At 43.3% G+C, this 15,056-nt stretch overlaps 1 protein-coding gene and 1 non-coding gene across 10 annotated transcripts in view; one reads left to right on the top strand and one right to left on the bottom strand.

Annotated features, from left to right (window-relative positions):
• Window positions 1–15,056, top strand: part of ARHGEF37 (Rho guanine nucleotide exchange factor 37) — a 110,148-nt gene that overhangs the window by 38,418 nt on the left and 56,674 nt on the right. For 7 of the 9 annotated variants that reach the window (XM_060143957.1, XM_060143951.1, XM_060143952.1 and 4 more), the window contains exons 2-4: window positions 951–1,147; window positions 2,511–2,634; window positions 12,038–12,185. In XM_060143957.1, coding sequence (XP_059999940.1) covers window positions 951–1,147; window positions 2,511–2,634; window positions 12,038–12,185 — 469 coding nt within the window. Of the gene's footprint in view, window positions 1–274; window positions 341–950; window positions 1,148–2,510; window positions 2,635–2,717; window positions 2,885–12,037; window positions 12,186–15,056 lie in introns of those variants that run through there. The other 2 variants (XM_060143950.1, XM_060143958.1) reach the window with 2 other exon arrangements.
• Window positions 10,517–10,624, bottom strand: LOC132518911 (U6 spliceosomal RNA). The gene has a single exon (XR_009540032.1). It is a non-coding gene; the product is annotated as a U6 spliceosomal RNA (small nuclear RNA).

Below are 15,056 nucleotides of genomic sequence, written 5' to 3' on the forward strand. Positions count from 1 at the left end.
TTCCCAGACCAGGGCTCAAACCCACGTCCCCTGCATTGGCAGGCGGATTCTTAACCACTGTGCCACCAGGGAAGTCCCTCCTTTACTTTCTTGCAAGCCTTGCCAGGCAGTGAAAAGGAAGTTTGTTATAGCTGATCTAGCATTTCTAGGTGTTCTGTAGTAGGGAGATTTTTTTTGTCCACAGTATTGCCATTTGTACTTTTTAAACTTAGAGATAAAGGAGAAAAGTATATCTGGCTGGGAGGATCAGCAAAGGCCTTACAGATGAATGTCAGAGCATAGGGACATTGGAGGGGTCACAGCAGGTGCAAAAGCATGGAGGCAGGAAATGACCATGCAGGTGTGGAGAAAAGCACATAACTTTCTTTCACTGGAGTGTGTCAGGGAAGAGGAAAACGAAGTCAGAGGTAGACCACAGAGCAGCAGATGGCTATTACAGTCTCACAGCAGAGAATACCAGGATCACAAGCTTTGTTTCAGGAAGTTTAAACTGGAAGCATATCCAGGATGAATGGATGTGGGTGGCAGCAGGTGGGAGAGGGGTGTGGATTTGAAAAAATGATCCTGGAGGCGGTGGAAATAGTCCAGACGATAGGTAGTATGGCCTGAATGGGGTAGTAGTGGGTAGAGAAGGAGGGCGAGAGAGACTCAGCTGAACCAGATAAAGAAATCTAGGTCAAGAGCTGGGGGGAAAATAGAAGAAAAGCCAGGCAAGCACATTGTCTGAATCCTGGGAAATGAATTTAAAATGTCAACAATTATCTGAGCTGCGTTCTACCTTTTAAAATTGTTCAGATACTGCCCACAAATGCTTATACGCAGTTCATCTTGACTCTGTAGGCAGCTAAAGATGTTTTTAGGCCATCTGATGAACAGTTGTCTTTGGATTAGAGACAGCATGTCCCAATAGAGCTCCCAGAAATGAGTCCGGATGTGTTTGTCTTTCCCAGAACCTGCTGACATGACTGATCATGGGGATGATGAGCTGTCCTCTAGGACAGGGAGTCCAGACGAGGAAGGTCGGGTCCCTGAGGAGAGATCCTTGCTGCATCAGAGTCTGGCCGTCAAGGAACTCATCGACACCGAGGTCTCCTACTTAAACGTGCTCCAGCTCTGTGCCTCGGACATTAGGAGCCACCTGCAGCAGGTACCTGGGTGGGGCCACACTCAGCCTATCTTTATAGGGGCAAGTGTGAGTCCCAGCTCCTGAAACCTCACATCTGTTCCTGGCGCAGGCTTGATGGAGGGGAAAGTGTGGTGGATGTGAAGTCACCTGGACGTAAGCCCCGGTACTTCCACTTACTGGCCCTGCAGCCTTCAGCAAGGCTTTTAACACCTTGGAGCCTTAGTATATTCATCTGCTAAACGGACAGAGAGTAATCACCTCAGAGAATTAAGTGAACTAATGGATAAAATAGCCCTTTATTAAGTTTAGAACAGATTCTTTTAAGTGACCTATTTCTAATTGTCTCATTTGGAGGGTGGTAACATGGAAAAGTTATCATTATGATGGGTTTCTATTTTAGTGTTAATTTTTTACATCTTTTTCCCCCCTGATTTCAGAAATAACACAGGCTGTCTCTCTAAAATGTCAAGCATCCCCTAGCATGTAAGGTACATAAGGGGAAAGGCTGTTTAGTTCAATGTATCCCAGTTCTTGACTCGTAAACAGTGGACTTCAACTAGTGTTTATTGAATGAATGAAATAATCAAATAGATAATGTAGAAGGTGAAAGCCCTCTCATATTTCACCCTCTAGAAATTGGGATTTTTCTCTGTAGGCATTAAACAAACAAATATAGATTGTTACTTATTTTATTTTTTGTTTGTTTGTTTTTGGCTGCACCAGACGGCTATGTGAGATCTTAGTTCCCTGACCAGGAATCGAACCTGGGTCCACAGCAGTGTCGGGGTTAAGACAGCCCGAGTCTTAACCGCTGGACTGCCAGGGAATTCCCTGTTACTTATTTTAGTCAAAATAAGAGCATACTCTATTCTTCTACAGTTAGCTTTTCCCACTTGATTGTGCATCCAGGACGTCTGTCTCTCTATATATCCTATATATGTTCATGCACATATATAGATGTCCTGCATCCTTTTTAACAGTGGGATAGCTTAGTTCATAGGGAATGGAGTTCAGAATATATCTCAAGGTAATGGTGGTAGGTGCCAAGTATGTCAGAGCTGGAAAGAAGTCCAACTTCCCACACTTATATGACAGATGGGAGAAATGAGAGAAGAAAAATTATAGTTGGCAGCAGACCTAGGATAATACAGTTCAGCTTTCCTTTCATGCTGAGCACTTCGTCTCTCTCTCTCTTCTTGTAGAGTAATGAAAATACCTAATTATAAAATTTCAAAGTCCTTGCAAACATTCCACTGGGACAGTCTTCCCAAGAGTGGTGGAACCCCAATGATGTGACTGTTCCGGACTACTGTCCAAAGCCTCCAAAAAAAGTCACTCTACTGAACTCCTAAGCTACCTCCCATGGTGCCTTTGTTCCTTCCAGCTGCCGCAGGGAGATCTGGATGTCCTGTTCTCAAATATCGATGATATCATCAAGGTGAACAGCAAATTGCTTCATGATCTGCAGGAGACAGCCGCCAGGGAAGAGGAACAAGTGCAGCTGATTGGTAAGCAAAATACCAGGCAGTTAGCAGCCTGAGATTCCTGAGGAATTGGTCTCGGCATGTGATCATTGCTGTATTTTCTCCAGCATTCCAGGGAAATGCAGCTCAATGAGAGGCTGTTTTGGGGATCCCTGAAATATAGCATGTCAGAGCTGGCAGGACCCTCAAATAACATCCAGTCCAACCCCATCACTACAGATGAAGAGACTGAGGCCTAGAGACAAGGGAGGACATCCTAATGGACACAAAATTGGTTAGTGGAGTGGCTGAGACTTTCTTCTGGGATTCTTTCACACACATTCATTCAACAGTTATTTACCGAGCCCCTGCAGTGTGCCAGTCACTGTGCTGTGTGTTGGGGTCACAGCATCAACCAGAGGGTCCAATCTTCTGTTCTCATGGGTTAACAAGTTAGCGAGAGAGACAGATGACACACAGATAAACAGGAGAATTTTAAGTAGTAATTTGTAATTTAAAGAATTACAATTTTAGTAACGTTTGAGAAAAGAGAAGGCCTCCTGAGGAGAGGACACTTGAACTGAGAGCTGTTAGGGAGGAGCCAGCTATGAGAAGATCTGGAGGGAGAGTAGAGAGAAGAGCTATGCAAAGGCCCCGAGGCAGGGGTGAGCCTGGGAATTTTGAAGGACAGGCAGAAAGAAGCCTGATGTGGCTCCAGGGGAATGAGTGAGGGGAAAGTATTAGGAGATAAGATAGCAGAGGCAGAGAAGGACCAGATCCTGAAGGGTGTTCTAGGTCTTGGTAAGTAGTGTGGATTTTATTCTACATGTGATGAGAAGTCATTGGACAGTTTTGAGCAGGGAAGTGATATCAGATTTGTTTTTCAAAGATCCCCTTGGTAGCTGTGGACAATGGATTGTGAGAGGGTAGCAAGAGTGGAAGTAGCAAGACCAGCTGGTGGCTTTACCTCCACCTAGGTGAGAGATGAAGGTAGACTCCTAATTCTGAAATGGTTAGGATGACCAGACGTAAAGAAGGAGGGACAAGTGGGTATAAACCTCATCCCTGTCTTCTGCAGTCTCTTCGCATCTGCTTGACAAAATTTCTGTGGTCAAGGGTTTTCAAGTGGAGTCAGAGGACAAGGGTGAATGGTGTTAGGCAGAAAAGAGGATGAGGTGGGGGCATCCACCCAAGTCACGCTGGTCTTTACACCCCCAATCTTCTACCCTTTCTTAGACATGAATGATGATGGTGGGGATTAAAAATAACAAATATACACATTTTGAAAAAGCCAACTTTCTGAGTGTTCATTAAATGACCAGCACTCTTCTGATGTACATGTATAACTCATTTAATCCTCACAAGAACCCTGAACGGTAGTTGCTGTCATCTCATTTCCCAGTTGAAGAAACTGAGGCACAGAGAGAGGAAGTAACCTGCTTAAGGTCATCCAGCTAGTGTCAGAGCCAGGAGGATGTGCATTGCGGCAGGTGGCCTCTGGAGCCTGTGCTCTCAACTACTGCACTGAACAGCTTCCATGCAGTAGAGAGTGGGATTGAAGCCTGTGTATAGTGTGTTTACTATTCTCCTAAAATTATGATTCTTCATTAAAACAGCAATGTGAAAGAGTGACTATTTCTTTTAAATAGAGGAATATTTAAATGCAAAATTAAGGAACAAGATTTTTTTTTAAGTATCTGGGTAGATATTCTTACCTTTTATAATTTTATCCTTATTTCTGTTAATAATTACCACTTATTTGAGTGGAAATTGTTATAACCTCAGGTTGAAGACAATCCAAGGTTCTGGGGACTCTGAGGTTAGCATCTTCTGTTGCTATGGGTTCTAGGGTCCACTAATTCCTTGTTAAGGGTCCTCACTTATCCATCTCTGCCTTCCTGCTTGATCTGCAAAGAGTCAAGGTGCTGCTTTGTCTTCTGAGCGTACCTGGTAATATCTCCATTCCCTGCCTTCACTAGTTCCCTGGTGGAGTTGCCACATAAAATACAGGATGCTCAATTATATTTGAATTTTACATAAGCAATGAATAATGTTTTAGTATAAGTATATCGCACGGGACATTTGGGACATACTTATACTAAAATATTCTTCATTATTTATCTGAAATTCAAATTTAACCGAGCATCTTGTATCCCCCCTCCCTAATTTGGCAAACCTATTCCCTGGCCTTTACTGAGTCTACAGAAAATAGCCTCCTCATCCTCTGCCTCTTGTGGTTAGCCAAAAAGAGGTGCAAAGAATCCACATAGTTTTCTTCTCCTAGGTTCAACTTTGTGCCTAATCAAGGCTGAGCTGGCTCCTACCAGTTCTCTCTATTCCCCTCTCAGCCCCCAGGCCCTGCTATGCAAGGAAGGCCCTTTTCCCAATTCCATAACCACGGCATTTTAAGTTTATTTATTTATTTATTTGGCTGCGTTGGGTCTTCATTTCTGCGCGCGGGCTTTCTCTGGTTGCAGTGAGCGGGGGCTACTCTTCGTTGCAGTGCGTGGGCTTCTCATTGCTGTGGCTTCTCTTGTTGCACAGCACGGGCTCTAGGCATGCGGGCTTCAGTAGTTGTGGCACGTGGGCTCAGTAGTTGTGGCTCACGGGCTCTAGGGCTCAGGCTCAGTAGTTGTGGCGCACAGGCTGCGTTGCTCCGCGGCATGTGGGATCTTCACGGACCAGGGCTCGAACCTGTGTCCCCTGCGTTGGCAGGCGGATTCTTAACCACTGTGCCACCATGGAAGTCCCAGCGCCAGCATTTTAAAAGATTTTTGGACCTTGGGCGTGAACCTCCCAAGTGAGTCAGGTTCTGTGTTCTTATAAATGATTCCAAACACGATGCAGATGTTCACAGGAGTTCCCACACAGGGTCCTATCATGGGGAGGCATCATGCTGTAGTCCAGTGTTGTCTAAAAGAAATGAAATGTGAGCCAAATTTAAAGTTTTTGAGTAGCTACATTAAAAAAACTAAAGCAGGTAAAATTAATTTTAATGATATATCTCGTTTAACCCAATGTATCCAAAATAATATTTCAACATGTAATCAATATAAAACCTATTCATGATACATTTTACTTTTTTTTTTGGTACAGTCTTTGCAATCCGGTGTCTTTTACACTGACAGCACATCTCAGTTGGGATTCTCCATATTTCAGGTGCCCAGTAGCCATCTGTGGCCGTGGCTTGCAGGTTGAGTGGTTTAGAGCAGGGGCCTTGGAGTCTGACTCGCAAGGTTCTGCCACCCACAGCTCCTTCATGTCTCTGAGCTTCAGTTTCATGCCTTCTGTATGAAAATAGTACCCATTTCTGTGCCAGCCATGACTGTGGGTACCTAACATGTAGTAGCCCTTTTTATTCTCATGACACTGTTACTTGTTGATTATTATTATTATTATCCCCATTTTACTAAAGGAAAACCCGAGACTCAGAGAGGTTAATTAACTTTCCTAAGGTCACACAGCTTGACCAGGCTGAGTCATGATTTGAACAGCTCTTTCAGACTACAGCCCCAGCTCTTGGCCTTCCTGCCTCCCTTTCTCATTTCTCCCAACTAGAGGTAGAGTACCGTTTTGATACTGGGAGTAACTCTTTGCTGCTGTGACTTCTTTCCAATCTGTGACTAAGGAAGGGCAAGAGGAGAGGAAATAAGTCTTTGGTGCCCCAAGCATTCCTGCCTGTTGGACAGCTCTGCTCTCTGCTCTAGGGGAGTTTGCCTTCCTCCACCCTTCAGTTACTGATGTGCCCCTGCCTCTGGCCATGTACTGGTATGGTAAGGTTTCTTTGGCATTAGTTGCATTCCTGCAGAATCACCCTAGTAATGAAGAATATGGGAACTGCCCTAGGTTTTAGGGCTATGCCCAAGCTATCTCTTAGTGGGATCATCTCTGCAGCTGGCTGATCTCCCTATCATACACATTCTCCCTAGCTGCAGTTTCAGGTAATCTTTCCTGGTCATGTTCTCCCTTGTTCTGGGGGCTTCTCCTGAGAGAGTTCTCTCTGAGGGTTGGCTTGACCAGTACTGGGGAGAGGGTTTGGTTCCTGGGGTGGGAGTCTTGCTGTGGGAGTCTTTGCTGAGAGCTGGACGATGCTGGTCTAGGTATCATCTGATGTGTCTCAAGGGGGGCCTGTTATATTTCACGGGTACAGTGCACAGCATTAGCAAGCAGTAGGGTCACCTGGGCTTCCCGCGGTCCGTGGCTTATTGCCCCTTTGTGACTAATACATTTCTCTTCGCCCTCACCACTTTCCCCCAGATAGACAACCAAATACTCTTGCCTGGGTCTTTTTAGTAACCATCTAATAGCTATTCCTATTTCCATTTTGACTTCTGGTTTAGTCTCAGCATAGTATAGCTCTAATAGACTTTATTTTTTAGAGCACTTTTAGAGTTACAGAAAAATTAAGTAGAGGGAATTCCCAGTGGTTAGGACTCTGCACTTCCATTGCAGGGCACAGGTTTGATCCCAGGTCGGGGAGCTAGGATCCCACAAGGCTCACAGCATGGCCAAAAAACAAAACAAAACAAAAGCAAAAAACAACAAAAAGAAAAAATAAGTAGGGACTTCCTTGGTGACGCAGTGGATAAGAATCTGCCTGCCAATGCAGGGGACGTGGGTTCGATCCCTGGTCTGGGAAGATCCCACATGCCGTAGAGCAACTAAGGCCGTGTGTCACAACTACTGAGCCTGTGTGCCACAACTGCTGAAGCCTGTATGCCTAGAGCCCATGCTCCGCAACAAGAGAAGCCACTGCAATGAGAAACCTGCACACCGCAATGAAGAGTAGCCACAACTAGAGAAAGCCCACATGCAGCAATGAAGACCCAATGCAGCCAAAAATAAATAAAATTAAATCTGTAAAAAAAAGAAAATTAAGTAGAAAGTACAGAAAGCTCCCATGTACCCCTCCCCCCACACAGTTCCCCCTATTATTAACACCTTGCCTTAGTGTGGTACATTTATTATAACCGACAAATGAATATTGATATATTATTATTGACTAAAGTCCATAGTGTACATTGGGGTTCACTCTGTGTGTTGTTCAGTTCTGTGGGTTTAGAATAATGTATAATGTACGATGCCACCATTACAGTTTCATACATAGTTTCCCTTATCTAAAAATCCTCTGTGCTCTGCCTGTTCATCCCTCCCCCAACCCCAACCCCTGGAAACCACTGCTCTTTTTACTGTCTCCATAGTTTTGCCTTTTCCAGAATGTCATATTGCTGGAATCATACAGTATGTAGCCTTTTCAGAGTTGCTTCTTTCATCTAGTAATATGCATTTAAGGTTTCTCCAGGTTTTTCCTGGCTTGATATCTCATTTCATTTTTATCACTGAATCATACTCCGTTGTATGGATATAGTACAGTTTATTTATCCATTCACCTACTGAAGGACAAGTTGGTTGCTTCCAGGCTTTGGCAATTATGAATATAGCAGTTATAACATTAGCGTGCAGGGTTTTGTTTTTTTTGAATAAATTTATTTATTCATTTATTTATTTTTGGCTGCATTGGGTCTTCATTGCTGCGCGCTGGCTTTCTCTAGTTGCGGCGAGTAAGAGCTACTCTTCGTTGCGGTGCGTGGGCTTCTCATTGCTTCTCTTGCTGTGGAGCACAGACCCCCGGCACGTGGGCTTCAGTAGTTGTGGCACACGGGCTCAGTAGTTGTGGCTCGCAGGCTCTAGAGCGCCAGCTCAGTAGTAGTGGCGCACGGGCTTTGTTGCTCTGTGGCAAGTGGGGTCTTCCCAGACCAGGGCTCGAACCCATGTCCCCTGCACTGGCAAGCGGATTCTTAACCATTGCTCCACCAGGGAAGTCCGCATGCAGTGTTTTAAAAAGTCTTTCATTTAAAGTTTCTTTTTTGTTGTAGTAAAATATATATAACATATAAAATTTACCATTTTAACCATTTTTAAGTGTATAGTTTAGTGACATTAAGTACAGTCACATTGTTGTTCCACCATCACCACTGTTCATGTCTAGAACTTTTTCCTCATCCTAAACTGATGACCAGCCCCTGGTGGCCACTATTCTACCCTCTGTCTCTGACTACTCTAGGTACCTCATATAAATGGAATCATATAGTATATGTATTTTTGTAACTGGTTTATTTCACTTAGCATGATGTCTTCAAGGTTCTTTTTACACTTTTTATCTTGAAATAATTTTAGACTTATAGAAAAGTTACAAAAATAATACAGAGAGCTCCTATATACCCTTCTTCCAGCTTCCCCTAATTTTTACATCTTACATATCCATAGTGCAATTACTAAAATGAGGAAATTAACATCAGTGCAATACTATTAACTCTACAGACCTTATTCAAATTTTGCCAGCTTTTTATTTTTCTATGCTGGGTCTTTGTTGTGGTGCGTGGGCTCTTTGTTGCGGCAGGCTTCTCTCTAGTTCTGGCACGCAGGCTCTCTAGTTGTGACACACGGGCTTAGTTGCCCCGCAACATGTGGGATCTTAGTTCCCCAACCAAGGATTGAACCCGCATCCCCTGCATTGGAAGGTAGATTCTTAACTCCTGGACCACTAGGGACGTCCCACCCATTCATTTCTTTTTTTTTTTTTTTAATAAATTAATTTTAGTTATTTATTTATTTTTGGCTGCATTGGGTCTTCGTTGCTGCACGCAGGCTTTCTCTAGTTGCAGCGAGTGGGGGCTACTGTTTGTTGCGGTGTGTGGGCTTCTCATTGCAGTGGCTTTCTCTTGTTGCGGAGCACAGGCTCTAGGTGCTCGGGCTTCAGTAGTTGTGGCATGTGGGCTCTAGAGCACAGGCTCAGTAGTTGCGGTGCACAGGCTTAGTTGCTTCGTGGCATGTGGGATCTTCCCAGACCAGGGATCTAACCCGTGTCCCCTGCATTGGCAGGCAGATTAACCACTGAGCCACCAGGGAAGTCCCTCACCCATTCATTTCTTTATTCAACTATTTATATAAGTATAAACACATGGATATTTACTTTATTCCATGAGTCAGAATCCAGTACTATTAATATTCATTTTCTTGCTCAAATTTTACCAGCTTTGGCCATAGGGAACTCTTTCAAGTTGGCACCTGTGTCCTTTCAGTATGTCTCCAACAATTTGTGAGCACTTTCTTACTTTCTGACCCCACAAGATGTTCTAGGCTCATCTTGTATTTTCCTTGCCTCATCCTTGGAATCAGCTTTTTTCCTAGGAGCTTTGGTTCCTACCTTTGGAGAATGGTATTTAGACACCAGGTTCTAAGATCTAGGTGTGCTCATTGCTCCTGGGGTGTCATTGTTTCTAGGCCCTCTTAGCTGACAGAGTTAGGAAATATATGTATATATACCAACACATGCATGTACACATATCTACATTTCCTTCTGTATCTATCCATCCGTATTTATATATTTAAAATATTTAAAACCATGAGTTCCTACTGATAACCTCAATTCCAGTCCAGCACCTCAGGGTTCTTTCTAGTCTTTCGCCTTTTCTTATTTGTAGCATCTTTCTGTGACAGGTAGAAATGGCTGCCATTATCTTCAGTGTATTTACTTATTTGTTCGAAGTTAGTAGACACATAAAATATTTTTTTATTATGTTATAATCAGCATTACTAACCTGTGCCTTTGTGAAAAATAGTTACATTAATTTCTTCCTACACCCTTCAGTGTGGTTATGTTATTCATTTGTAATAGAATTAGGTTCATTCCTTATTGTTTGTATTCTATTTGAGGTTCCCCCTCCACATCCTGGTTGGTCTTAATTATATATTTATTTTGGGAGTATGTGAAACATTACCATGGTTCCAAGATCTGAGCTATATAGAAAGGTATATTCAGCGAAGCATTGCTCCCCTCTCATTCCTACTTCCCTGACCCATTCCCTGTTCTTTCCACCCCGTTCTATCTCCCCTTACAATAATCACTCTCATAAGTTTCTGATTTTAAAATATAGAACACTTCACAAATTTGCATGTCATTCATGTGCAGGGGCCATGCTAATCTGTCCTGTGTTATTCTGCCTTTAATGTATGTGCTGCTGAAATTGAGCATGGGAATGATCCTTTTCAAACAGAAACCAGATCATGTCACCCCTGCTCAAAACCCTCCATTTGCTTTCTGCCACCATAAGAATAAAATCCAAACACCTTACTACACCTTACTTACTTACTTTAAGGCCCTACATGATCTGGCTTCAGTTTCCTGTTTATTTTCTCTACTTTCTGCCCTTGCTCATTGTGTTCCAGCCACACCTGCCTTCTTGTGTCACCCACCTGTCAAGTGGTCACTTGCCTTCAGGTCTTTGCATTTGTCCTTCCCTAAGCCTGGTGCTGCTCTTCCCCCAGACATTCCTAGGGGTGGGTTCTTTTTTTTTTTTTTGAATTTTTGCATTTTATTTTATTTATTTTTTATACAGCAGGTTCTTATTAGTTATCTATTTTATACATATTACTGTGTATACATCAATCCCAATCTCCCAATTCATCCCACCCATCCACCCCCCCGCCACTTTCCCGCCTTGGTGTCCATACATTTGTTCTCTACATCTGTGTCTACTTCTGCAGGGCTGGGTTCTTTTGGTCTCTGATAAACATCCACGTCTTTATGGAGGTCTTTCCTAAATGGATCTCCTACCACTCTCTAACTCTTTATCTGGCTTTGTTTAGATTTGTGGTACTCACCACTACCTGGCATATGTAATATATTTATTTATTGTCTGTCTTCCCCACTAGAATATCAGCTCCATGAGGCAGGGTCATTGTTTTGTTCACAGAACTTAGAAGAGTGCCTGGCACATAGTCAATAAATAAGCAGTTGGTAAATTTTTGGTGAATGAAGTTTGTGTCAGGTGCTTTACATGCGTTATTTGATTTAATCCTCGCAATGAACATTTGGAGGTGAGCACTATTTTTATTCCAGTCTCTAGGTGAAAATATGGAGGGTTAGAGGGGTCAAATACTCGCCCTAAATTACGCTACTGGGAAAGGGTTGGCTGGAGATCTGGCCTTACTTCTCTCTGACTCCAAAGCCCACGTTTGTGACTATCCATGCTGTGCTGTAGGGATTCTTTATAAACAGAGCATTTGGAGTTGTACTTGCCACACATAGTAATTGTAAAGATATAACATGAGTGTGTTTTGTAAACTATAAAGCACTGTCCAAATATGAGAATTATCAATATTATTGCTATAATTGTAGCTACCATTTATTAAGTATAGACAGCGTACCAGTGTGAGCTCTACATCATTCTATTACTTAATCCTACAGCAGCCTTTTGAAAGTGAGATGAAAAAAATAGAAGCTCAGGAAAATGAGGTGACTTGCCCAAGGCAACAATACTGGTTAAGCCTGGCAGTCTCACTCCAGAGCTGGAATGCTTAGCTGTGTCACTCACCGCCTCTCTGTCCTAAGCAAGAGGACATGCAGACATGCTTTTGAGAACTCCTTGTTGCTTTTCACTGTCAGGCAACTTATTCCTGGAATTCCAAGAGGAGTTGGAGCAAGTCTATAAAGTGTACTGTGCCAGCTATGAACAGGCCTTGCTGCTGGTGGAGGCCTACCGGATGGAGCCACGGCTGCAGCGGGAGATCCAGGACACCATTGAGGCAGTGCTGTGAGTATAATGACCCTCATGGACCCCGAAGTCAGAGGCTGTTAAAGTCTCATCCCTGCTTGGTGCTGCTCACACTGCTTCAGGAGTGTCCCAGTCAGACTAGGCTAGGCTATGCTGCAGAGACAAACAACTCCCAACTCTTTCAGTGGCTTCAACCAACAAGGTTTCTACCTTCCTTATGCTCCACTGCAGGTTAACTTGGGGCTCTTCATGTTGAGACTCAAGCTGACAGCAACTACTGTCTGGAATATTCCAGTAACTTGGCAAAGGAAAAACGTGCTCTGGGGTTCCTACACTGGTAACTAAATGCTGTTAGTCCAGAAGTGATATTCGTTGCTTCTCAAAATTCATGGGTCAGAACTTATCACATGGCTTCGTCCAGCTACCAGGAGGCCAGGGCCTGCCATCCAGCCATGTGTTCAGAGGTGGAAAAGCAGAACCATTTGGTAACAGCACTTGTGACTCCCATAGGGAGGGCAGTGAGATGGTGGGAACCATGTGGTGTAAGCAGCAGTGGCAGGAAACAGGTTTGTATCACCTGGGGGGACCTCTCGACAGATGGCTAGAGTCTTGCCCCATGGAAAAGGATCAGAACTGCTCTGGGTGGCCTCGCAGCCCAGAGCTGGCACCAGTGAGTGGGAGCTCCAGGTAGAGATATGTAGAAAAAAATATTTTTTAATTAAAATTTTGAACGGGTAACAGTTGCATGTTTCAAAAGCTTTAAAACATCTGAATTTACACAGTAAAAAGACCTTTCCAACCCTGTCCTTTTATCCACCCAATTACTGCTCCTACCCACAAAGTTAAGGTAACCACTTTTAAATTACTTATGGATCTTAGCAGAGTTCCTGTATGCCTATACAAGCAAATACAAATATATACTCTTATTTTCCCCATCTTTTTAATGAAAGTTTGTAATTTTTTTTTCACTTACATTATATCTTGGAGGTCTTTCCATTTCAATATATACATGTATGATCCTCTGAACGGCCACGTATTCTTCTACTCTGTGGCTCTTCTGCAGTTTATTTAACTGGTCTCTGTTGATGGACATTGGTTTGTTTCTATTCTTTTCATATTATAGGCAGTGCTACAGTGATTATTCACAAACATATGTTATTTTACTGAGGTGCAAGTATATCTGTAAGTTAAATTTCCAGATGTGGAATTGCTAGGTCAAAGGAAGTATGTATTGATAATTTTGACAATATTGCAAAATTGCCCTCTGTAAAGGTTATACCAATTGATGTTCCCATGAGCAGCATATGAGGGTGTTTCTCCACAGCGTTACCAGCAGTGTGTTGTTAAACTTTAGAGTATTTACCACTGATAGGTGAAAAATGGCATCTCAGTAATGTTTCACTGTACATTTATCTCCAGGAGAGGGAAGAGGGAACATATGTATATGTATAACTGATTCACTTTGTTATAAAGCAGAAACTAACACCATTGTAAAGCAATTATATTCCAATAAAGATGTTAAAAAACAGTTGATCATCCTTTTTTTTAATATTTATTTATTTTTTGGCTGTGTTGGGTCTTAGTTATGGCATGCCGGATCTTTTGTTGCAGTGCATGGGCTCTTCGTCGCGGCGCGCGGGCTTCTCTGTAGTTGTGGCGGGTGGGCTCCAGAGCGCGTGGGCTCTGTAGTTGTGGTGCGAGGGCTCCAGAGTGCGTGGACTCTGTAGTTGTGGCACGCAGGCTCTCTTGTTGTGGCACTCGGCCTTTCTAGTTGTGACGCGTAGGCTCAGTTGCCCCACAACATGTGGGATCCTAGTTCCCTGACCAGGGATTGAACCCACATTCCCTGCATTGGAAGCGTGGAGTCATAACCACTGGACTGCCAGGGAAGTCCCTTGATATCTTTCTATATATTTAAGAGGTATTTGTATTTCCTTGCCTGTGAATTTTTCTGCTTCTTTTCTGTTTTGAAAAGGCTTATATCTTCCCAAGGACAGGCTCATCAAATGAAGATAGATGAAGGTCATCCTCTGGAAAGCAGAGTAGAGTAGGAGGAACAGAAGTTATTATTGTTATTTCATCTTACTTAGACATTTCCTTTATACCCAAGAGAAAGACAGTGTAGGTTTAGGGCTTTGAAGTTTACATTATCTCATGTGGAGCCTCCTGCTACCTCTCCTCCTTCTCTTCCTTATCTTATCCTTACCCCTCTACTCCCTGAAGCCTCCTTTTGAAGTACCCACGTCCTAACCCATCCCAGCCTTCAAAAAAACCTACATTCATTTTCTCCTTTGTTTCCTTTGATCCCTTCATGGAACTTACAAACTTAGGCTTTTGCAAGGGTCACTAAACACATTTCTACAGGAGTGAGCAATGAGGAAAGCAAGATGCCAGATGTGGGACAAAAGGGAGTAGTGGAGACTGTGGCAAACCAGAGCCAAGAGACCCTGTATAGAGTGCAGCTGCAGCCCAGCCCCGGCTGATTGTTGCTGTATCAAGTAGCTTTTGCTATATAACAAACCGACCCAAATATAGTGGTTTAAAGTATAAATCATCCCCAAAATATGTTTAAAGCAAACATTTATTTAGGTCACACTTATGCATGTTAGTGGTTTAGCTGGGCTCAGTAAATGATTTTTCTAGTCCTGGCTGAACACCCTCATGTGTCTGTGATCAACTGTGCGTCAGCTTTGCTGATTTTGGCTGGGCTCTCTTATGTATCTGGGACATACAAGCAGACTCAGCTCTGCCTTTTGAGATCTCGGCTTGGAATTGGCATGCTGTGCCAGACTCAAGGGGTGGAGAAGTATTCCCCACTTCTTGATGGGAGAAGCTTCAAAGTCATATTCAAAGGCTGTAGATACAGAGAGTGAAATAATTGCAGCCCTTTTTTATAAACCATCCCCCTCA

This window comes from Lagenorhynchus albirostris, chromosome 3 (assembly GCF_949774975.1).
Source record: "Lagenorhynchus albirostris chromosome 3, mLagAlb1.1, whole genome shotgun sequence".
Classification (NCBI taxonomy): domain Eukaryota; kingdom Metazoa; phylum Chordata; class Mammalia; order Artiodactyla; family Delphinidae; genus Lagenorhynchus; species Lagenorhynchus albirostris.